This window comes from Pituophis catenifer, unplaced genomic scaffold (assembly GCF_029215685.1).
Source record: "Pituophis catenifer annectens isolate HBS135680 unplaced genomic scaffold, rPitCat1.0.hap2 SCAF_14, whole genome shotgun sequence".
In the NCBI taxonomy this organism is placed as follows: domain Eukaryota; kingdom Metazoa; phylum Chordata; class Lepidosauria; order Squamata; family Colubridae; genus Pituophis; species Pituophis catenifer.
This window is the reverse complement of record NW_027256894.1, coordinates 23,835,262-23,861,172: the sequence shown is the minus strand read 5'-3', so window position 1 is coordinate 23,861,172 and position 25,911 is coordinate 23,835,262. Positions and strand designations below refer to the sequence as shown.

At 38.0% G+C, this 25,911-nt stretch overlaps 1 protein-coding gene across 7 annotated transcripts in view; it reads left to right on the top strand.

Annotated features, from left to right (window-relative positions):
* TCF12 (transcription factor 12) overlaps positions 1-25,911 on the top strand; it is a 59,947-nt gene that overhangs the window by 911 nt on the left and 33,125 nt on the right. For 3 of the 7 annotated variants that reach the window (XM_070953295.1, XM_070953296.1, XM_070953294.1), the window contains exons 3-5: positions 13,561-13,634; positions 15,006-15,074; positions 17,522-17,624. In XM_070953295.1, coding sequence (XP_070809396.1) covers positions 13,561-13,634; positions 15,006-15,074; positions 17,522-17,624 — 246 coding nt within the window. Of the gene's footprint in view, positions 1-5,295; positions 5,380-8,357; positions 8,420-13,560; positions 13,635-15,005; positions 15,075-17,521; positions 17,625-17,747; positions 17,938-25,911 lie in introns of those variants that run through there. The other 4 variants (XM_070953297.1, XM_070953298.1, XM_070953299.1 and 1 more) reach the window with 4 other exon arrangements.

Below are 25,911 nucleotides of genomic sequence, written 5' to 3'. Positions count from 1 at the left end.
GGCGCTGTCGGCACTTTTGCTCCCTCTGCACATGGGCCAAATGGGGCAGCCAAGCCCAGAGCTGATTTGGATGGGGGCCTTCCTTTGCTTTGCCAAGCCTGTTAGTTTTCTGCAAAAAGTGGTGCCTCCCCCCACTTGCTTGTGACCCATGGGGGTGGGGGCTGCCTAGCTTTGCAACCCAAGACAAATGAAGCAGACTTAAATTAATCCTGTAGTGCAGATACAGTGTTCTGTACTGTTACTAAAGCTAATCATCCTTATCCCAAGTGATGGTTGCTAAACATACTTCCTTACTATACTACTTGGTAATATGTTGAGGTAGATTTAATCATTAGCATAAGAAGCAGAAATAATTAACAATAATTAGGTTTTTAGGGTTTTCTTGATGCTGGAGAAAGAATTTCTTGTACTGTTATCTGTCTAGAAATTGCAGTGAAAATTAGCAAAGCTGCAAACTAACGACCTAGCGATGATGATATCCTTAGTTTTCTCTTTCAATCCCTTCATTTACTTTCTATCAGGTTTCCCCAAAACTAAGACCCTGTCTTACATTTTTTGAACCCTGAAATAATGCTTGGCCTTATTTTTGGGGATATCTTATTACTGGAGCAAGATGGCGCTCCTCTTGCAGTCTTACCTGATTTCTTGTCTCCCTAACCCTAACCAGAGGAAATGGGAGGGACCGGCTTCGCATGCATTTAAATATTTTCAGGGAGGGCTTATTTTAGCACATGTACTCAAAAGCCCAATTGGGCTTATTACTAGGATGTCTTATTTTAGGGGAAACGGTATAAAAAAGCAAATGCTTCTGTTGCATCAATATGTGCATACGTTTTTAACATCTTCAATGTTTTCTACTGTTAATAATTATCCTTTTATATAAATGTAGAAGGGGGGACTGTATTTCAAGAAATTATGTTTTTGATCTAATTGTAATACAGTGTGCCTTGTTGGAGGAGTTGATTTAGTGATTTCCTTGCCAAATCTTGTTTTTTCATATCGGTAAACTTTGCACATATGTTCTGTATGCTGAATATTAAAATGTTTCATGTGAATTGTTTCTACCGTACTATGGTACGTGCAAGTTCTTTTTAACATTTTGAATGATTGATGGATTTATTTTATAACCTGAAAACTGGATTTGACAAAATCAGATATCAGCATTTGGTTTTAGGAGCATGGGATAAATATTAATACAGTGCTTACATGGAATCAAAAACTCATTTCTATTTTAAACATGAAAAAAATTCAGCACTTTCACTTGCTATGCTAAATCACATCTATACAATGTCATAAAGCTTTTCATTATATTTGTGTAGTATTAAAATTATAGCACAACTTTTTTTCTATCTCTCTTATCTTTATTTTTTCAGATCTTTGTCTCCAGCATCTTTCATATCATGACTGAATTATTCTAATTATTTCCTGAAAAATAATTGTATTTGCAATTGAGTATATAGTTATAGAACTCAATTGGCTTAGCTTGGGTCCTGAAATCTAGTTTGTTGTGTGTCAGGTAGATTGCCAACTGATTTGTAGTTCAAAGATTCTTTGCCTCTGAAGGAAAAAGTTGTATTTTTGCTGGGTCAGCTTGTCTCACTGTTTCTTATCCTTGTAATGTTAGGATGTCTTTGTCCTTTAGCAAAATTAGAAAACTGAGTTTTCTGCTCATTGAAGAGCATGCTTCAGTTTTTTGTGGTAGGTGCTTCATGGCCAATATTTAAGGAAGGTATGTTGTCTATTATTTAAGTATTCTTCTTCCACTGTAGCTCAGCTATCCTATACAACAGATTTGCTAGTTACTCTTGTGTCTGATGTCGTGTAGACGTGCATGAGAGCTGACAATTCTAGTATTAAATTCTAATAGCATTGTTCACTAATACTCTAATATTAAGAAATTTAAATTGTATGTTTCTTACATACTATTTGCTTATTCTTCTGACAGTTTGACAAAGTGAAATGAGCACAATATTAACTAAAGTATTTCCAGTAATTCTCCTTAAGGTTTTTCTCTAATTCTCTATTAATAATTATTTACTCTCTAAAGAATAGTGCAAATTTAGCTGGCCAAATTGTTTCCTTTTACCATATTATGGTTCTGACAGCATTTTGTAAATTGCATTTTTGGGTATGATTTGAATATCTTGTGTTTGGGATTTGGCAGCTTTGACATAAAATGTTTATCTTAACGGCTTCATTATTATTAGTCTTCTTTATTACAATTTGAGTCTTAAGTGATATTTAAATAATTTAATTTGGAGAAACATGTCTACATTTTTATTATATTATGCTTAATTTTAATAAACATCCTGTATCACCAGTCTATATAATGAGCTATCTAATTTGGTGGGCTAAGTGGGAAGACATGCCAGAATATTTCAGCATTTCTTCAGAAGTGGGGAGAGCAAAACAGAAATTCTGAAAGAAATTCCCTGGAGAAAACTTCCAAATTCTTATACTCCCATACCATAATCTGTATTTCTATTTTTTGCGCCTTCCTTCTTCAGATAAAATTGAATGGACAAGAAGGCCTCAATAGTGTGTTGGAAATTGATTGGCCTATATCCAATCTCCCCTAGACATTGCCATTAATTTTTATTTATTTGTAAAATTAATTGGCCATCCATCTTACCACATGTTTACATTTAACTCTGTAGCGTATTCAGTCCATGTTGGGCATAGAGAATAAGTATGCTACCTGGACCGATTCCATTTTTTCCACAGACGACTGGAGAATCCTCTTGGTTATATTATGTGGCTCCTGTAAAGACTATAACTTTCAACTACCATTATAATCATAGTTGCTGTGGCTTGTAGGGCTTAATAAAGTTTACGGTTCTGTTCTTCATATTGTGCTTCAAAATTTTAGAGCACTAACTTTAGCATGTGTGAAGGTGCCTTGGGAACTGAGTAGCTTACTACAGACTTGAATCATAAAACGCAGGTAATCTTGACTTATGACCACAATTGAGCCCAAAAATTCGGTTGCTAAGCAAGACAGTTGTTAAATGAGTTTTGCCTCATTTTATAATCTTTCTTGCCACAGTTAAGTGAATCAATGCAGTTGCTAAGTGAACCTGGCTTCCCCATTGACTTTGCTTGTCAGAAAGTTGCAAAAGCAGATCACATGACCCCAAGACACTGCACTGTTATAAATACATTCTAATTGCCAAGTGTCTGAATTTTGGATCACATGACCATAGGGATCCTGCAATGGTCATACCTTTGAAAAAGTCATGTTACTTTTTTCAGTGCCACATTAACTTCAGATGGTCACTAAACAAATTGAACAAAAGTCAAGAGCTACCTGTACTTCCTTTCAAAACGTTTTTTTTCAACTAGTCTGTTTGCACTAGAAAACAGATTAGCAAAGCAGTTAAGTAGTCTTACACATAATTATGTCCAGAGAAATTCTTACCAGGCTATAACAACCCAAAATTAAATTCTCAATTAGAAATTAGAAATTATAAACTTATTTCAATATCAGCAGCATTAGTTGCAGGAGTTCTATGCCAGTGTAAACCTGTAGATAATGAGGTCATAAATAACAATCCCTTGAATCTGTTGAAATTCAGTGTTTAGATTGTGGAGTCTGTGGGCCAACACTGTCGTCTGTCCAATATACAGTAGCTGCATTCTAACCAGAATTGCTGGACCAATGTATGGGACATTCTTGCTTCACTTACCCCAGTTGTTTGGAATAACTTGATCATTTATTGAAAGAGGCTGGGTATGTGAGCAAATACAATTATACCATACAAACAACCTTATCCCAACTCTTTAAAAAAATGTTTATGCACAAATAACCAAAAATAAGGCCAGAATTGCAAATACATGAATATATGACAGCCAAAATTGAGCCACCTGTATTTGACATGTTAAAATCTTTGCAACTAAGTAGGTACAACAAACTACGTATGTCAGATGGGGAAAATATTCCCAAATTAATTTTATGTGAAAAACAGTTCTGTCTGGAGTTAATCTTTTAAAGTTAATATAGGAAGGACATTTTAACTGTTGAAGATATATGCCATTTATTGTGAATGCAATAACATCATTTAAAAATGGCTTAATCCATTTTTGTAGTCAAAACATTCCACCTGAAATTAAAAAATCAGTCTGATTTAATAGGGCTAACGTTGATGTCTGTAATAGAAAATAAAGAAATAAGAACTTCAGGAGATGATAATGTTCCCAGAGAAGAACAGATATTGAAAATTTAAATGAGTTGGATCAGGGGTGAAATCCAGATTTTTTTACTACCAGTTCTGTGGGCGTGACTTGGTGGGCGTGGCAGGGGAAGGATACCGCAAAATCTCCATTCCCACCCCACTCGGGGGCCAGCCAGTGGTGGTATTTGCCGGTTCTCCGAACTACTCAAAATGTCCGCTACCGGTTCTCCAGAACCTGTCGGATTTCACTTCTTTTCTTAAGATAGCATGTGTTATATTTTGTTACAGAACCGTGCACTTTTTATATCTTGTCCAAGAGAATTAACCACATTTTGTTTCTATGATCTATCTATGACAGATAGATCATAGATAGATAATATCTATCTATGATCTAGATAGATATTTTGATCCTCTCCCGGCTTCCTACAACGGAGAGCATTTAGAATATCCTGAATAAAGTTGACTACCCTTTATCTCCCTGAGGATTTTACTTGCATTTTGTCATATCCACTCCCTTGCAGAATCCCTGTAATTTTAACTTCAACTTTTAATTTTAAAACAAGCCAAGTGCCAACAGCTGATGAATTTCATGTTTTTTCTTTAATTGCAATTGTGGAAAAATGCAGAAAGTTTGATCATCTGAGGATGGAGAAATTGTGTTTATAAAGCTACAGTTACAGCATAGCAGTGTTTTAGTTCCCTAAATACTAAAGTTATGTTCACCTAAGTTATTGTGTCAAAAATTTAAGCAGCCGCAGATTTGTGAAATTGTTTTCTTAATGGCTTAATTCCTTTCAGTTAAACAGACACATAGCAAAATAAACACCAGCATTTACCTACTGACTGTGACACTGGGGAAATATGTTTTTTAAAAAGTTTGAAAATAAAATGAACAGTGGATTTTTATTTCCACATGTAATATGCTTAGTATGTTATTTCACTTGAAATCGTATCAATTAATAACCAATTAAATAAAATGATTTGCCTCTCAAAGCATATCCGTCTACAAAATCAGTTGACCCCCATCTGCAAGTATCAGTCAGCCTCTTTCACAAACAAACCAGCCACTATCAAGAAATGGAACTGTTGCAACTAGTGAGTTTTCGTGAAGAGAGAAAAAAAGGATGATGAACAAACCTGGATAAAGAGAAGGCAAGAAGAAGCTGATGATATGAGCTAGTAGGAGTGAAAAGGGAAAGATAATAAGGTTAGTTAGGATTTAGACTGTGTATATGTATTTAATCCAGTGAACAGCCCTGCCCCTCCTCTTCCAAGGAATCCAGACTTTAACTCTCAGAGATCTGTTAGCTCTTTGTACTTTATGATGCTAATTTCTTTCTATACAAAAGCTTTTCATATCAATTATGTGAGCAATTATGTTCGTCAGCAATTACTTGGGAAAAATTAGATCAATTTTCAATCCTTCCTTGAAAATATTACCAATCACCCCTGTATTACAGTTGGGTAAACATAATCTTGAAGGCTACATACTGAATTATACTGGTAAAATTTCAAATCAGGATTCTTAGGTTTCTAGATTAATTCCTCCCCTGTCATTTACACTTGGCTGTGTAATGTTGTATAACACTTAACACTCCTGGTTTTCCTACTCATAGGGTGACTATTCATAATTATATAGAGATTTTGTGTATGGTTTCTTAAGCATGCTATATGTGGCTTGTTGCATTTAGATATTTTTCAGCATTATGTATATGACTTGGATTTTCATACAGTGAAATGTTGATCAAAGAATTTTCTTCCTAATAGTGAAGTATATTTTGTTTCACTTAGCAGACTTTTAAAAAAAAAAATTAAATGAGATGTAATTCTTGAATATATTATTGTGGAAGCCAGAAATGGCATTTCAAGCAATGGATTATAGTTTCCTGAAAAACAGGTTTACTCTGATAAAACAATGAAATAAGAAACTAAAAATGAAGTGTTAGCATTGCCCTAGTATATAGATATATACACGGCTTTTCCCTTTAACTTCATTTAAAGTGCAGAAAGGGAACAACATAATAAGCCAAAGAAATTAAGGCACAAGGTGTGTGTGTGTGTGTGTGTGTGTGTGTGTGTGTGTGTAGGTATGTATAATCTTGCTATTTATATTTGTTTGCATGCAACTTCCATTGTAAAATTATGTATTGTCCCTCAAAGTGTTTTAAAAAAATTTAACATTAACACAATAAAGATAATAAACTTGGTGGGCTGGGGAACAACCTGCTTCTCAACAGGGATCTGAGGAAGGCCATGTTAGCTGCTATTGGCAAGTTTTTTAACTACGGTACAAAAAACATGGGGGAAAAGTGGTATCAATTTTTCTCTTAAGGATATAGCAGCAAGAAACAAATAATGAATTTATTCTCAAGGTAAATTTTTATTTATTTGAATAATAAATAGGATTGTGACTTTGTCAGCCATCCCAACTAAACCAGACTGAAAAATGACTAAATTAACCAATTTTACTTTATTGTAAGGCTTATTGCTGTTTTTTGTTCTCCTGGGAATTTTCTTCAGCAGAACTACTTAATGATGCTACTTGGTTGATTATCTAGTTATTCGATGCTGCTAATTTTAGAAAACATGTTTAGTTGAATTTAGTGTGCATATATGGAGATCTTTTCTACATCAAGATAGGAAAGTGTTGTACACACGCACATACACACACATATATACATATAAATAAAAGTCCCAATGTCATTGGAAAATATTTAATTAAAAAAACAATTAAAAGGGGAAATGTTACTCCTTGGCTTTAAAAGTTTTGACATTAAAAGGCTTTTGGAAAGCCTTAAATGAAAAAACATTTTCAGGTATCCTGATGAATCAGATTTTTTAAAATATGCAAACATTCTTAATTATTTTTACATCTTTAAAAGTAAATTATGGTACACAAAAGTTTATTTGTGTTAGCTTTACTATAGGATTTTACTGACAGTTGAAGTTTGACTGTTCAGATTGATCTGTGAAAATTCAATGATGCACATTTAAGTAGTTTTGGATAAAGCAGTTGATCTTGTCTGAGTTGATAGCAAGGATCAATCTGTCTGGATAACTTTCGTTGGGCAGAATGAAAGTAGAATGATAATAAATCCACTTCTGCAGCCAGCATGATCCACCAGGCAGCTTCTGGGGCTTTCTTTGATTGGATATTATATTAAATGGGAAAAGTTGCCATAAATAGAGCACATGTTTACAGCCTTGATTTGTTAGTGATGGTAAAGGTCTGGCATATGCCCTTCCCTGTAAGAACAATGTTCTGCTTTTTCTATTACAAATCTCCAAATAAAGGCAAGTGTGGATTCATTAGCAACCAAAGTTAATTCCTTGTTTTCTGTTATTCAGGTTTTAACATTGTTGGTGAGATTCAGTGTGAGCGGATGGTGTGGGTATAACTTTAGTTTTTAAAGCAATCACAGTAGTCTTTGACCTCCAAAGGGTATACTGAGGATTGAATTTCAAAGCCATGTTATGGTATTGATTTTGGTGGCACTTTGAATATTGAAAGTACCATGTAATTAATGATGGCTGCTTCTCTCATTTACACTGGAACAAATACTGTATTCCAAAGAAACACTGATATTAACATGCTTAAGACTTAACAATAATTAATGTGCCAGGTGGAAACCAGTTGCTTAAAAAGAACTGTATTTAAGAAAATAATCCAGGCCTCTTTATGTGCTCTAAGTATTTCATATGGAATTAAGTGTGGTTGCAAAGGTGTATTGTTTTCTAAGAGGGGACTCTAATCCAGTCTTCCCTGGCCTGGCACTCACTGGATATTTCCGAGTTGTCATTTCCCAGATTCCTATCTGCTGTGCTTTTTAGCCAGGCTGCCTAGGAAGCTTAAGAACTGTTGGGGAACAGGTTGTGGAGAAAGACTCCTTTGACCTGGGTTCCGTGAGAATTGCCCAGCGCTCCTGCCTTCATTCAGATATTTATATAAACTTAGCAATGAATATATTATCTAGTGTAGCTGACCTAAGTTGTAATTTTAACATCTACACAATTATTTTGACATCACCTGAGATTTAAGCACTTAACAACAACTAATACCGTGTCTGATAGTGGGTTTTGTTTACTTTTCTTGGAAGATTTAGGATTTTGAGCCTGTAAATTCCCCTCACGTGGGGATGTTGCCATTAAAAAATTGTATTTGTTACTGTCTCCATCTGCTTGCAGGGAACAACTGTACCCAAGCGTCTTGGAGGATATAGAAGAACTCCATGAAACAGAATAAGCAAGTAAGATATAACCCACCTCACCTCTAATATAGAAGCAATAGATCTGGAAAGTGCAGAATGAGTTCTAAGGAGAGAGACTTGTGAAAAAGAATAGAAAGTTTAACATTGGATCCTGTGATCTTAAAAAAATGTTTCATTAGTGATGGGCATAAAATTCAGATAAAATCAAAGGCAAAACAAACTACATGCATCACCTATGACCTTAGTTTAATTACCTTCTCACCCTCAAAATGTAACAAACTACATTTGAAATTGGAGAGAATTTCAAAAAATAAAGTCTGATGATTAGCAAGAAAAAGAAAATTAAGAATTTCTGATCAAATCATATTCTTTTCTATTTCTACTTTACGTATTTTTCCCTGGCTCTATCTTGATGTGAGATAGTTTTATATTCTTCAAGAAAGCCTGTCAGTATGGTGGATAATAAAACACTTGTGACATGCACTTAGTCCTCGACTTGCAAACGGTTAGTTAACCATTCAGTTACGAGGGGCTCAAAAAAATCACTTGCAACCCATCCTTGATGTTACATCTACCCCACCATCTCTACAGTCCCGTGATGACATTTTGGGCACTTGGCAAATGGCTCACATTTACAATCAGTTGCAGAGGTCCTATGGCCACAGGATCATATTTTGCAAGGCTTTTTGTCATTTTCCAGCCAAAAACACCCATTGGAGAACCTGGATTCAGACTTAAGAACCAGGTGATTTACTTAATCATGGTGACCAGTCACATGACTCAGTTTACCACAACAATGTATGACCAAAATTCCAGACTCATTTGTGTTCATAAATTGAGGATTTCCTCCATAGGAACTCAGACGCTTCATAAAGATCTCCTTGGAATGAAACAAGGAATGCTGGTCTAAACCTGTGCACATTTCCCTTAACTTTGACTGGAATTAATTTGGCAAGATCCTATGGACAATAATAGGTTGCAGATGTAGAATGTTGACCATTTTAGCCACCAAAAAAACCCTCAATATGTGAAAATTCAGTTGCTAAATTTTTTACATTACTTTAGATAAAATTAGATGAAGGTTTTTTTGGCTTTGGTTTACTATTTTTGGCAGTTCATTCAACTTCTTTGAACAATTGATCATAGTTCAATTGCTATTTTGAAATTTTGCAGTTGTAAAAAGATTTGGAAGAATTGATTGACGTTCCTATGCAAATAATCTATTTTTATAAGAAATTGAAGAAAGTTGATAACAAATAGTTAACATTAATTTCATGTAAGCTTTGGGATAATGAGCATGGATGTTGTGCTTTTGTAAAGCAATGGAAGTTGGCCTTGAACAATATAAAATTTTGATTTTATAATCACTACAATGGAAAATTCTGTTTCGGGTATATCTGGCACTTCAAAGAATGTTCAATAATAATGAGCTGCAGTTGCCTTGGTAGAAATAAATTCCAGACATTACAATCCTAACTTGATATTATTGTGTTTTGAGCTAAAACTCAAATAATTGTTAAAAAGACTTTGAATTGAATGGTTGGGAATAAAGATGTTCAAATATTACATCCCTAATATTTAAAACCCTTGAAGACTGGGATGATAAAAGAAAGCAATGAACATTTGACGAAAATAACTGGCTGATTTAAAGCAGAGCATTGCTGATAGGCGATAATTATCACTAGCTATTTTCTTGCGTGGAGTGGGGGTCTCAGGAACAAGAGGATGAGCAATTGGGTCAGTTTTGGGGAAAGTTTTGTTTATGAAATAATTTTGCATGGCTTTTTCTTTTTTTCCCATTTTTGAAAAATTATTTCGTTAATCCTATTATTGCTCTGCATACTTTTCCTGTTAAATTATTTGCTTTACTTAAAAGAATCCTCATTGGAATGGAGGAATTTTGAAATGTTTAAGTAAAGGACTACTTTTTGCTGGGGTCAGACTTTTTGATGGATGGATGGATGTTCCTGTTTCTGCCAAAGATCATTTAGACCAGGGATGTCAAACTCACGGCGGCACCCGACGTTTCAGAACTTTTTTCCCCTTCGCTAAACCAGGCGTGGGTGTGGCCAACGTGTGACGCATCGGGGCCGTGAGTTTGACAGCCCTGATTTAGACCATTGTGTTTGATTTTATTCTGCAGTAATTAGGCTTTGATCTGCAGAAAGCAGCTGAGGGGCGGGGAGAAGTGGGAAGGAGGGATGAGTTTTGCTTCCACATTCAGAGGGCTGCTGGAGGCTCAGAACAGGTGATAGCAATATTGTTACATTATTTTCAAGGGTCCTGTTACAACCAGTTAAGAGCATCAATTTAAAGTACTTCTTGGCTTGCTTACAAAGGGATAACTTGCATAAGTAAATCTGATTTATTGTAAAGACAAAACCCAGGAAACAGTCCAGTGAAAATGCAAAATAATAGGGAAGCAGGTGGGATTTCACAGCTTTCCTAGAAAATCTTCATTGGGGGTCTTGATAGAATGTTGTTCGTTGGGAAGTGTGTTATTTGAGTCCAGTGCAATTGATTGGATAGCAAAGCCAGTGGCTTTTTTGGCATTACACCTTTGAGTCTGGTTTGCTATTCAATAATAAAGCAATTCAGTAAAGAAAGTGTTACTTTGATATTCATTATTTGCATGACACTGAAAAACTATTTTCAAATTATTCTCAACAGATTGTATAATCATAATATATTTAAAGATGTAAAAAAAAGAATCATCACCTGAAGATTATTACAGTAAAATAATGATTCATTATGTGAAACAAAAATACCGTATTTTTCGGAATATAAGACGCACTGGAGTATAAGATGCACCTACCTTTTTTGGTGAGGAAAAGAAGAAAAAGAAATCTCCCTCTGCCTCTGAGCAATTTTGCCTTGTTGCAGCAAACAGCCTGCTTTACTTTCATTTTTGTTTTAAGCATAGCTTGATTAGCACAAGGGAAAAAAAATCTGCTCCAGCAATTTACCTCTTTGCAGCAAACAGCAGAGCCCTGCGCAAAACAGTTAAGAGCAAATCAGCTGAGAGTCGGGAGACTGATCCAATCAACTTGTGCTAATTAGGCTGTGCTGAAGCTGAAAGGAGCTTTTTTCCTTGCTGTTTGCTTGCAAGGAGGTAACTGCTGCAAGGCAGAGGCCAAAGGGTGGGCGGGGCTACATTCGGTGTATAAGACGCACCTAAATTTTCACCCCTTTTTAGGGGGGGAAAGGTGCGTCTTATACTCCGAAAAATACGGTGTATAGACAATGCTTTTCATTTTTCCATAGTCTGATTTTTGCATGATCACTTAATAAACCAGTTATTCGGTTTAGGGAGAAACTACTTACTGACTCGGTTTGAATCCTTAAATGTGATTATGAGAATTGTGTGAGTGTGAAATGATTTCTTTGGCTTATTTCCTCCTGTTTGTGAAAATTGTTAAGTAAACCAGGGAACATCTGTCTGTCTGATTCCTGTCCTCATAACCACAATTTTTTCTCTCTGATCTCCCTATCCAAGAACTTGGTCTTTTTTGTTTTGCGTTTTGATCACAAGAGGAAGAAAGGCAGTCTTACCAATTTAGTATTAGAAGTGAGTTTGATAGAATTTTTCATTGGGAGTGGAATCTTACTTGCATCTATGTAAGCTATAGGTGCTAATTGTAGCGCTATTTTTTTCTCTATACAGTATATTTGAGTCTATGTTTACTATAGGTTTTGCAAGTCTTAAATGTATTGTGTTCTTCACCCCAAAGGTGTTTATTTTAGGAGGCAACTGGAAAAATTCAGTTGCCTCCTGAAAAAGCACCTTTGGGACAACCTTGGCCTGACTGACTGAGAATCTCCATAGACATATTGTTTTCTTTCTTTGCATCAGAATATGGAAGAGCTTTATGTTTGTATTTGCTGTGGTGGTCATTTTGCCTTCTCTTATGGAGAAAAGAATGATATGCCAAGGGTGACTTCTACCTTGGTTGGTGCCAGGCACCACACTTCCTCACTCCTTGGACCAAGTACCATAAAATTATTACATCGTCAGCTGTAGAATGTGGCAAAGTCATAGTGGACTGTGGCTCTGGGAAATGCTCTGGAAAATTACCATTGTATAATGATAATGTACCAATCATATGATGTGGATTCTCTTGCTTTTGTAAGTTATGGGGTTGTATATATCACTTAACAAATGTCATTTCTTTGTGCTTTTTGAGTAAATCCTGCATATGGCATTACTGTATAAAGATTATTCTCAAAAACAAATCATTTGTCATAAAATTTATTAGCGTAAGATTTTGTGCCGTTTTAAATTAAGTTTAGCACAGTTGTTACATCCTTTTTACTCACAAGTGTTCAGGTGTGTATCCAAGAAGTTAGAGGAAAAATAAAAGTTACTAAAATTTACTACCAGTAGTAAAAGCAACCTCCTTTCAACACTGATTTAAAATAAATGATGGATGTAGATCCAGAGAATTATTGTCTTGAAGCTTTTGTTCTTGGCATATTGTAGAACTAGGTGGCACTTTGGATATTATTGCAGAATGGTACGTCAGAGCTCACCTAGAGCCCATGTCTCCAGCTTTTTAAAGAAGCCACACCTTTTCCCAGGTTTCTGCAACTCCCTCACATCCCAGAAAGAGCATCCCTGATTGAAGGAATGTCATTCACATCCTCAGTGTTCTGAGGCATCTCTTTGGAATCCAGTTCAGAGTTGATCCAGAGCCCCAGGAAACATGCAAAACAACCAGCTAGACATGATGAATCAGCACAGTCACACCATTAAAGCTTTTCCCTTGCCAAACTTTGTGAATTTCCAAAAAGCATTTGATAGAGAAGAAAGCAAGGAAATATTGAATTTCATAATATTTGTGAATGACTTGCAATCAAGCTTGACTCTACAGTATGTAAGATCACAGATATTACTACATGGCAAACAGATTGAAAGAAATACAAAGAAGAGCTTCCCAAATTGCCTTGTCATTAACAGGCAAATGTGATTCAGTGTAACTAAGCTTAAAGCATTTTTTCAGAATATATCCTCACTTAATACAAACTGTCACCTATTTTGGGTGTGAGTAGTCAGGAGAAAGCTGCCCTGGGGTATCTTCTGAATGCTTTCAGGCGATTGAAAGTTGAGCATAATTTAAACCCATGATTTCTTTGAGTCCTTGCATTTTATTACAGAGCATGCATTTTCTTTCTATTGATAGCTATGGAGGAACGAGCAGGGGTGATACCTTGGGAAGCAAGCAGTCAGTCAAGTCCTTCCTACGAACCTACAAGGGTAAGAGGATAACTTAACTGTAGGTTAAAGCCGATTAAAAGAATATCCAATATCTGAGCACTTCCTGAACATGTATTTGCCTTGGGGTGCTTTTAATGAGCAACTCTGAATTATTTTCCAACACAAATAACTAATCAGAAGATGAGAAACCAGCTAGGGAAATTTGTGAACAGATCTGAACATGTGTTACAGCATCTGTCCAGGTTTGGGAGCACGAGGTTTGAATCAAGAGTTCATTACTGTCCAGAGGGCCTCAAGTTTGCCACAGTTTTCCTGATTGCAGTTTCCTCATGAAAGCTTTCCATCAAACATTTAGTGTCCCCAGCCAAAATGTGGATGTTAGGTTTAATTACTTGTTTATTGTCATCATGTTCTATTTATGCAAGTCCAGTTAAGCAATTGAAGTAATTCTTACCTGTAGAATTGGTAATATAGCATACTTGTTTGAAATAGTTTGGGTCATGCTGAAGAAAATAGTTTTTACTCCTAGAATTAAATGGTTTTAGATTGTTAGTTGAAGCACCAGCCTATGGCCTAGAAACCAGAAGATTCAAATTCTAATCCTGCTTTAGGCATGAAAGTTGGGTGGGTGACTTTGTGCCCAATCCACCTCACAAGATGGTTATTGTGGGGAAAGGAGGAGGAGGAAGGAGCATTGTGTATATTTGCCACCTTGAGTTACTTATAAAATAATAAAGATGGGATTTTAAAAATATATAATATGTGTGCCTCCAGATGTTGTTTAATTACAATTCCTAGCCACTTCAACTATTTTGATTACAGTGATTATCAGGAATATTATTTAATTTAATGACGTGTTTTGGACTAGAGGTTCACCCCTCTAGTAGAATATAGAACGTTCAAGCAAAAAAAACGACAACCATAAGTTACTTGAAGAGTACTTTGATAACTAGAATTGTAATGTCTCCCTAGCTAGCTAACACAAGGGGAATCCCAGCTGCACTTAGGTCATTGTGGCCAACACTGCAGCATCAAACCCTGATTATAGCTTTTTTATTTTTTATGAGAGTTTGTATGCTCTTTTCTTAAAGGTTGGCAAGTGCTTTTGGAGATAAGTGGATTATAAACATGTCACCATCTCATTAATAGTATAAGGAACTATAAGTATACCAGGACAGCATGGTTCTTAAGTGGGATGTATGCTTCAAGTTACTAATCTCTCCAAGAGCACCAAGTATGTGTGTGTATAATTTATACAGTTATTCATGATATAAACTACTGTCCAAATAGATCACTGATCAGCCTCATCAGTTTCATCAAAACTGAAATCATCGGTTTTCTTATGATTATTTGTTTGTTTAGAAATGTAAAGGCTGGTACATTATGCTAAATGTTTTTTTTCTTTTACAGGAAAATGGCAGCCTTCTTGGGAAAAGCTCAGTTATTTCAACAGCTCTGGAGAAACTGAAACACGAGGAGGTAGGATTCGCTTCTTGTATGTAGGTGACTCTTTGTAGAATTTCTCTTCTCTTTTATCTCCTTTATATTTTTACACACAGTCTCCCTGAAATGCCAAACAGGAAACTTTCCTGGCTCTATAGATTGCCCATTAAATCATAGAATGAAGAAATAGCATTCCAGGAATAGTCTGCATGTGAGAGAATCCTGTTGGAGGGAGGGAAGCCTATTGAACTAACCCTGGTCCTGGCAGAGAAGAAACTTCTTGTGGCCACAACCCCGGCTCCCCTTTGTGCCTTCCATCTGACCAGCTGGTGTTACGGAGAAAGCTCTATTTTAGTCAAGGGGTGGATACAGTCAGATAGGAGGGTAGGCACAGGGGAAGGGCTACAATTCAGGAGTAGTGCATTAATATGGCATTCAGACCATCTGGCCTCGCAGTATTGGGGTGACCAAGATGAATCCGAGGAAGTCTTGATGGCTGAGGAGGTAAGAGATAACTGTCAGATTCCAGAAATGTCTGCTTTTAGAAATGAGATAATCCTAATGGGCAGATATTTATTGATTCCATTATATGACACCTTTTCAATTATAGTCTGAACAGTATTTTTATCAAAAGCAAAATATCTACAACAGGGGTCCTCTAACTTTTTAAACAAAGCCAATTTATCGGCGTGGCTACGATGAGCCCACAAATTGGCACGGTGGGCTCAGTTACCGGAGAGAGCAGCCACCACCTCACTCGTGCCTTCTCATCCAAACTGCCAGGTGTTGCTCCGGTTCTTTCCGCCACAGCCGCGCAGCCTTTTCTTACAATTTTAGCTATGCCTTGGCACTCTCAGCCCAGCACTGCAGTTCCCCTCGCTCCAACCAGCAGCCTCTGCTTGCATCAAGGAGCCGGCAGCTGGGCGGGAGTAGGACAAGGACAGGTGCAAGGTGATGTGCCGCTTTCAGACCAGTCTGGCTGGCTGGCGGGTGGATGAGCAGATGGCCCTTGGGAAGAGCACTGCGCTGGGTGATGCATCTCCCGGTTGCGGGCTGGATGCGGGGCCCAAGGCGGAGGGAAGGTGCCCAGAGGCCCCACGGAAGCCGAGAGGCAGGCCCGACAGGCGGCTGAGCTTCACCGTCCACAGCCACCACCACCACCACCCCGGCTGCCCTTCAGCCTAGCGGGGCGGATTTCCCTCTCCCGCTGTTGGCCTTAGTTTCTAGTTCCAGCCCGTGGGGCTCACAGAGCTCTGGTCACTGCGGCTGCCCACGAAAGTAAGGCCTGCGCTCGGCCAAAGGTCACAAGCCAGCGGGGAAGCCAGCTGGCAGAGTAGCGATGTGGGCAGCACAGCCTCGTGCTCCCTGGCAGCCACAGCAGATGAGGCCCAGCAGCTGCGGAGAGTGGGGGGGGGGGGTGAGATGTGGGCTGGGGGAACAAGCAGCAGTGTCTCGCCTTCCTCTCTACCACCAGCCATGGGAGAAAGGGAAGAGTAGGTAGGGATCGGGGTCACAGCCAGCTGGGAAAGCCGAACTGCTGCCCAGCCCAGAGCAGCGAAAGATGGCTGAGCCTCGCTGTGTCCACCCCGACGCCCCCAAGTCGGCCCTTCAGCCTGGCACAGCGGGCCTGGAGTGAATTTCTCTCCCCCACCATTGGTCTAACTTTCAGTTGCATCCCACTGGGCTCATACCGCTCTGCTCACCGCAGCTGCCCACCAATTAAGGCCTGCGCTCAGCCAAAGAGCAGGGGTGGGCGGGGCAGCCTCATGGTGCCGTGCAGGCCGGATTAATTGCTTCGGCGGGCCGTATACAGCCCGCAGACTGTAGTTTGAGGATCCCTGATCTACAATATAGAATCAACAATTTAAAACTTCCAACATAAAATGTCCTAAAGGTGCTTTTTCAGAAGGCAACTGGATTTTCTTGCTTTTTCTTTTGAAGACTTTTCACTTTTCATCCAAGAAGCTTCTTCAGCTCTGACCATTCCCCACTATCCTGTCAGAGCTGAAGAAGAAAAATTTTGGATTTCACCCCTGGTCAAAGTGCTATTTTCTCCCTGGAATTTCTGTCAGAAGAACTGGGAAGAGCTTTGTATACTGTAGCTCAGGATCATTGTGCCCATAACCAGAAATATTTGAGCTGCTTCTGCATGCAATCAAGACCCTGCTCCACCCAAAATTGACATCCAGCATAAAGAGCAGCAAATTCCAAATGGTGTAATTAAAAATCATACATTTGCAATTGTTTTATGGAAGCTATTGAAGTCTCTTGACATTCATTTATGAAAAACCATACTATAGTATTTATAGTATGATGGAAGTTTAAAAATGGTCAGTTTATATATATTCTGTGACACCAACATTTAAAATCCAATTTCATCAAAAAATTACCCACTGTACATCCATGTTTTCATTTCAGTTTACTTGAACTGAGTAAGTGGAGCTGCAAATAATAGCTGCTTAAATACTGTTCTTTGTGCATAGGGTTTTATAGAAACTCCTTCCTATGGTGATCAGTTGAGTGATGAACAATTAGGACCCAGTGAAAGATTATCTCCAACTCCTTTCCTGAATTCAAATCTGATAGGTAAGTTGGTATTAATTTCTGTGTTGCTCCCTACAAAATGGTTCCTCCCCCCCCCTTTTTTTTTTCTTCCTAGATTAATGCCATTGGTATGATCAGGCAGGAGCAAGCAGTCAGTGCCAACACTGAGGCATTAGAAGTTGGTCATAGCAGGACCCCACGCATCTATTTCATGTGTTTCCAAGAGGGATCTTGGAGTCCTAGTGGACAAACATTTGAATATGCTGCACAAAAAGCCAATACAAGTCCTAGGCTCCATTATCAGAGGGATTGAATCAAGATCACATGAATGTTAGTATCACTTTGGAAGGCCTCGGTAAGACCACACTTTTGCACCCACGATATAAAAAAGATGTTGAGACTCTGAAAGAGTACAGAGAAGAGGGTTGGACTGGAAGACCTCCAAGGTCCCTTCCAATTCTGTTATTCTCTTAATTCCGTTATTTTTGGCAGAAGCCATTCAATGTGGGAAAAGGAAAGCAGGGAGGGGAAGAGCAAGGAGGTGTCCAATGCCAGTAAAGGAGGAGGAGAGGTCCCCAGTAGAGAAGTTCTGTGAATAATTCAATGATTGGGGATAGAGAAAAAAGGTAAACTGTGGCAGATACACAAAACAGAGGAATTGGGGGGGGGGGGGGCTGTAGTTTGGGTCAGTGGTGCTGGCAAGGCAAAGAAAGGGTTTGCAGTGTTTGGTCTTGTTAAATAAAGGCGGAGACTGCAGTACTTTGCTCAAGTATATTTGGAAAAAATCACTGCCATTATTGACACTTGCAAATCCATGGAAGAGATGAACTGCCACTGCAATGATATCAAATTTCATGCTAATCTCTTAATTCTTTGAATCTGCAGCCACCTGTGTAAGTGTCCATTAGCGCTCTCTCTCTTTCAGCAACTGTGTTGTGTGCCTTGAGGCCCTAGGAGAGGGTGCATGTTGCAGGGCGTTGTACTTTGTGGTACCTCAACATGGCTTATTTAACCAATTAGGTTTTAGAGGAAGCCACAGTTGGCAATAATGTGACTTACAAACTACAATGACTGAGTTAACAACCTGTGTTGAACCCTATTATGCCTAAGGTGATGTCTGATATCATTCATAAGCAAGTCTTGAAACTCCATGTATTTCTTTCCCAAGGTGTATTGCTTTTTGAGAGAGGGGGAAGCTGATTCTTATGCATTTGCTTTAAACTAGCTTGCTCAGGCTTTCCCTGTTGGTAGTCTAACGGATTATTTTCCACAGTATTTGAAATGGTGTAATTTCATAAACTTTTCATAAATCCTGTCAATGCATCGTTAAAAATAGTTATTTGTCAGCAGAATGGTATTTTATTTTATTATTTTCTATTATTCTATGTTCAGCCACGGGCATGTTTGCCTGGAAAGATAGTGGATTATTAATTTCTGGTGGCTTGACCAATGGAGTTTTAAAACACCTTAATGATCTTTTACATTACGGGAGCAAAAAAATGCTGAAGAATAGAAAAGGATAATTATTCAGGAATGAACATTATGCTTTTTTAGAAGATGAATTTTAAAATAGACATCTGAAGTGTTTTTTGTCAGAGGAAATTATATTGAATTGATTTATGTTTCCAATTCTAATTTTGTTAAGAGGACAACATGTACAGAATTAAATGTTTTACATTAACAGTAACTAACTGGTTATTAAAGAAAAGTCTCTGACTGACAAATTCATGAGTGCATTTTTTGCTGTGATATTGTTAATTTGATAAATAGTTGCAATGGAGTAATAGTAACTATTAGAATTCATAGATTTCAATTATAAATGAATTGAGGAAAGAAGGAAAAATACAGAATGCTTCTTGGTTAGTGTGTTTATGATGCAACTTAGAAGAAATGTTGTGCCTCTCCCTGGGGAAGTAAATTATCTTCTCTAAGTGCTCTAATTACTGTGCCTTGAAGCTATTTTTATATTAATGATTTAAATTAAAACTAAAAACTTGCTTTTAGCTTACTTTCTTTTTCAGAATCATGTGGAATATAGGGGATGGTTTCAGAAACAATTCATTTTGTCCAGACATTTTTCAACTAACAATATGTGCAGCTTTCTGCAGTTGTTCAAATGCAGGTTTTCAGATGAGGGTTTATGCAGAGCAGAAATAACTGAGGAAGTAATTATATTGGCCCATGAAACCAGTCAATGAACAATCAGGAGTAATATTGATTCATAAAGTTTACTGTCTGTACAGTTATGCTCAGGCTTTAGGAAATAAAAAAAAGTGAATTTGAACTCTTGCTATACAAAAGAAAATATTGAATAGTCTAACTGAGACCTCATGGGTCCTGATGGCTGTTGTCCAGACACAGAGGCCATGAAGCTGGGAGCAGAGGCCATCCCAAGTCAAGGAGCATAGGGGTTACTGTCCACTTCCTCTGCTTTTGAATTTGCTGGCCTTGTGGTTGCAGATCACTTCGGCCATGAGAGGGAGATAGATCTACCAATCCAGGTGCTGGTCTTGCTTCTGCCCTGCACTCTTCTTGGGCTTTAGAAAGCAGGTGCTACAATAAGTCCGAAGGAAGCCATTGTAGGAGCAAGGAATCTCACTCGAGTCCCGCTTGCCGGCCTGGGGAAGCTCGCTCCCTTTCAGAATAGCAATCTAGAGAAGCAGACCTGAGAGGTTCGTTCTTTTCTGTACACATTGATCCATTGCTTGTCTGTCTAAAGTTTGAGAAGGAGGCAACTTACATGCACGCGCTCTCCTGCTGCTGCACAGACAGTGTTGCAGGTAACCTGCTTTAACAGAGTTTCCCTGTCTGCTTCTCTGCTGCCCCTTCCAGTGCCCAGTGAGTTTTAGAACATGGGGCAGGGATGGCCAGAAAAATATTGGTCCAGAAGGCCCCGGAGAGGAAAAAGACCAGTTGGCCAATAGTTCTCTATGAAGACTATAGAACCCTTGCTGGCGTTTTGATTGATTGTCCTGGCATACAGTTAAAATGGACATAGCCATCACTTCAGAAAATAGTTCTGAATAAAATGTGAAGGAACCCTATTTGACTGCAGTGTAGTTTTCTGTACAAAATGTTTACTTTATTTAAAATTTCTACCTAGGAATAGATACATGAGATGAGCCGAAGGATTGTATAAATAAATGGTTAATATGTTTGTAGAAAGATACTGCTGAACTTCAATGAATATATTAAGGTATAAGCAAGTGAATTTGTAAATAGTATGATTAAGGAAAATTGGTTAAATGGACATTAATCACCGATGCAAAGGTTTTCTAGAAGTTAGTCGATTGACTCTTTGTTAATGTATAAGTGTTTACATGTATTTGTGTTTTATGTTTGTTTATGTTAATAAAATTTAAAAAAAATAAATAAAAAATAAAATAAAATAAAATTTCTACCTAGGTTAGCTTGATATATTATCATTTCTCTGTGCAGAGATTAAATTCCTAGTCTTTTAGTCAAGATGAATGAAGTTTCTGGACACGGGGGCTGAACAGAAACACTTTTAAGATAGAAATTTCCAACTTCATATAATTCAGCCTCATGCCATATAAATCAGCAACTTCATTGCAAAGAGTGCTCTTAATAATGTGCACGTCTTGAAACGCTTTCAGTGGAGGTTATTAAAATGCTAGTTTGTATCTTCCAGTGAATATAATGATATGATTATGAAGTCATCAGGCATGGACCAGTAAGACTCGAGAGAGCCTCCCCCATCTAAAGTCCTTGGGGTGCCATTGATTGGTGATCATGTGTTTGTGTCCAATAGACTGTGAAATGGGGGTGTTGCTGCACAGCTGGGTTGCACCTGCGCCCCACAGAGGTGATAGATTGGTTTGGTCATGTGGAATGTCCCCATCTGGTCTTCAGTAATGTGTTCCCCAGCAAATAACAAACAAGCAATAACAAAAGACTAAGGAAAATGTTCCTTTTAAAAATAAAGCAATATTTTAAGCCATGCTTTCTCCCATTTCCATATGTTTTACAAAGCTAAAGATGTGCAAGTTTCAACTATAGAAGGATGACAATCCTTTATGAAAATCTTTGTCAAAAACACTTTTGAGAATGTCTGAAAAATATTGGTCCAGCTCTGCTTTTGCAGAACATATTTATTGTTTCGGATAACTGATTAATCTATTCTTACAATCTCACTTATTTAAAAAAAGGCTTTATTGTAAATGAGTTTTGAAATCAAAATGATAAATCATTATCTGGACGTTTTCATTTTTTTACTTTTCATTTTTTCTCATTTGATTATTTCTTAATCTCAGTTTTTTCCATAATTGATCAGTTCATTCCACCTTATGACTAATTACATATCCGGCCACTTCATCAGCACTATTCATCATTGTAGAATGTAATAATGACATTTCAACAAAGGAAAAAATAAATATGCAAATAAGACTCATTAACATTTGCACGAGTTGTTTGAATAATCACATTGCTGACAAGGCTGTAATTAACTGAAATTGATGCTGTGTTTAGGGTTTGATGGTGTGTTTTCTTAGCAATTTATTGTTTTTCCTCTGGAGGCCAGAATTGCAAGAGTTCTGCTCTTTGAGCATCTTTTCTGCCTGGGTCACCAGGTCATGCCAAGAACTGGAGGCTTGGAAGGTTTATTTGTGACTGCCCAAATAGGCCTATAAAAATACTTGCTTTAAATAAGTTTAGCCCTAATGAAGCACTGTTGTATTTCTGAGTTATGCAACACCTATATTAAAGACATGAATATGAGACTAGAAGAATATTCATTTTTATCAACATTCTTCTGTGAATCACATTACAATAACGTAGCAGTTTTATTTTCAGGCACTCCATGCCATACAGAAGGGTTGTGTGTATGATAAATCTGTATTGGTGCTTTGAGTTTATTTTGAGTGAATATTTTTAGGAAAAGTATAATCAGTTCACAACATAAGATAGAGCACTGATAGAGGGTAGTGGCCCCTCAAGCACAACATGCTGGGTGGAAACTCACAGTGGAACCTGGGCAAGCAAGTGATGGCCCCTTTTCCCTGTCACTCATGGGTACCTTGGATTTCTGGCTCTGGCGGTGGGAAATGGGCATCAGAATGAGTTACCCTGGCATCCACATCTGTGGGTCCCTTGAACTACTTAAACCATCCCGATTCCTCTGTTTTGTGCAAGAAGCCCTTCCATTAAACTGTTCTGTGATAGACTTTGGAGAAAGCGAGACTAACTTCTGTCTCTTCTACAGTATTTTCTGCAACATATCCCAGTACATGACCTGCTTCCATCTCTCCCATTCCCTGCTTTCTCTCCAAAATGTTTGTCTATAGTTGTTTAAGATTCAGTTCCAGATGCTGGTTATCACCTTGAAAGCCATTTAAGGCAGAAGCCTGAGTTATTTGTGGGGCTATTTGTCTCCAGCTATTTCCACTTTCCACAAGATCCCACATGCAAGATCCCAGGGCATGTTCCACATCCCTTTAGTTAAAACCACATTACCTGGTGGGACCCAGAAGTGCCTCTGCACCTCTCCTGTGGAACAGTGTAACCCCTCATATCTTAATGGCCCCAAGGACCTGGGTTTTTTTCTATACTCTGTGAGTGATGTATTTTTCATTTTTGTTTTGATGAGTTTTTGCAATCGTGCCCAAGTCACATGGTAAGTAGGCATCTATACAAATTGAATGAAGAATACATTGGAGCATTGAGTAAATGCCAAGTACAAATACACACACAGCCCCTCGGTTGTTTCAGTAAATTGTTTATGGCAAATTCACTTGGTTTGTATGCATACAAAGAGGAAGTGAAATTTGGACCTCTAAACTATCAATCAAAGTGAAGCACTAGTTCTCCATTTTTGTACAATCATCAATTTTAAAGTAACCAGCAGGCAACTCAAAGGTCAGCAAAAAGAAGCTATTGAAGTAACAGTGTGCTTACCACCATAATTATTTTTATTAAGCTGTGAAGAATAATTATACCTTAGTTTGTGAGTCAATGTTCTGTGTGTTCTTAGTAACTGCTTCTAAACTGTGGCAGTCCAAGAAGAAGACCGTTGGGAGGAGAATGTAATTAAAATGATAATAGGCCATGAGAAGAGCAGTTTTGGCTCATCACTCCCAAGGGAGAAGGGTACCTGTAGCAGAAGCCTCGAAGTGTAAACAGCACAACACATTTCTTGAAATATTCTTCCAGGAAGCAATTGCTTTAGTCAATCCATTTTATTTGTGGTAAAAGGAACTGTGTCCCTTCCGACTTTGTTGTTCTGTTGTTTGGAATGGTGTTTCTCTAATAAACTATTGCCTTCTGATTATCTCCTCCACTGTAGTCGGTGGAGCTTCATTTGCACAGCATCTTGTCTAGGAGGTTCTTTGAATGTATATTGCCTGAATTCAAGCAGTTTAGAACTAAATGAAATACTCAGACTTGTGCAGAACTTGGTTTTGGTTTCTGTTTTTAATCAACTTACCTTGGTTGCATAGGAGTTACATCTGGGGCTGAGAATACAGGTCCTTCCACTTTATCCTCTACAAAAAAAACAAAGCAAAGTGCAGGGCTAGAGATGCCATTGGAGTGATTTGATGAAGGTTCAACTGGGATGGCTTTTCGGCCTGGAGTTCAGGGAATCCCGCTGTCCCACCTGGCTCTTGCGGGTGAGCAAGCCATCCAGTGCTGGGTTGCTCCCGGTTTGGACCGGTTCGCAAGAATCAGTAGTAAAACCGGCGGGAGGCTCCACCCACTCACCCGGATGTCATTAGAAGTGATCTGCGCATGCGCAGGCACGATGCAAACCAGTAGTAAAGGTAAGTAGAACCCACCCCTGAAGCCATCCACCATTGCGAATTGTGCTGTAAGAAGGGGTTAACGGCAAAGGAGTACATGTAATACTGTTCAGTAATAGGGTAGTGAAGCTATTTGTTGCCTTATTTTAGATACAATTGGATTTGCATGATTTTGTGCATTTTATATAGAAGAATCTGTAGCGCTCCAAAGATCTGTTTATCAAGGCTGATTTTTCAGGAAAGATAAAACATACTGATCTCTGCTGTTAAAAATCAATTTGATTAAACATATTAATGAAATAAATAATACACTAATTAAACTGTTTAGGGCATGTGCAATTCCTTGTTTAAATCACTGTTTCTGTTTAGCAAAAGATTTTGTAGTTTTTCCAGTTGTTCATTCACAGCAAGACTAATTCAGTGCCCCTTTGCATAGAAGTTGGCAGAAGGCAGTTGGGAAAAATATCATGGTGGCCTCACCACCAAATAAGTTTCTTGGCTTTGCCAGAGTTGCTTCTCTGAGATGCCACTAGGATAACTATCAGTCTAATTGTAATTATGCAGACTTTTTTAACCTATTGATTTTTAGTGATCTAAATGGATTCGCTTTTCTCTTTAAATATCAGTGTTATCTTTCATTATTCGGGTCTTGATACTTATTTGTAATGAATACACAGTTAATTACATGTTCGCTTGTGCTATGGATTTTTCTTTAATTGATGGCCGATCTAAAACCTCAGTTAACTTTGAAAAAGGCAGAACTAGGCCCTGGTGGGGTTTGGGTGGAAAGCTCTTTCCAAAGTACCGCCGAGCAGAGTTTGTGGACTGCAGGGAATGTAGCTTGACTTGAAAGAGGCTGCACCTTGTTAAAAGATTCGGAATCATAGTTTTTCACTAATGGAGTAAGCATCTCCATGCTCCTTGCGGTAAGAAAATTGCTGGCATAAATTGGTAAGCCATCAACCTTCCCAAATGGTCAGTTTTACATGGCCTGCTTTTCTGTAGCTGCTGGGCATGAAATGGTATCTCCCCACCCCACCCCCAACCAGCCTTTTTTACTTAAAATACACAGGGTAATATATTTTTATCACCATTTTTAAAAATTTTAAATTTAAGTTGAAAAATAAAAATTGATTAAAATATTTTAGTCTTTATAGTTTCTAGCCTGGCTATTTTACTCATAAAGTCCAACAAACAAGGCAGCAGCCCCCTCCCGTGGGGCTTTCAAGTGGGCTTGCAGCCAGTGAGGAAAAGCTGATGCTGGCCCTGATGGGATGGAGATCCTTGAAAGCCAGGGGCTCTCTGGGGTATACATGGTTCCCCACCCCCACCCCAGGATTTTCATTAGGCAAATTTAAAGTTATTTTTCCAAAATTAGTATTTTGCTATTGTGCTAATATTGTGAATTTTACTGTTACTATCTTCCTTAGTGGGTTGTGCAAACCGCTATTCCAAACAATACTATTTATAGGGGGTGAGGGGCACTGAGGATGAGTTTGTAGCACCAAGGGGGTGGTGGACTGAAAAAGTTTGGGAACCACTATGCTAACGTGTTATTTTAAACCCTGCCTGAA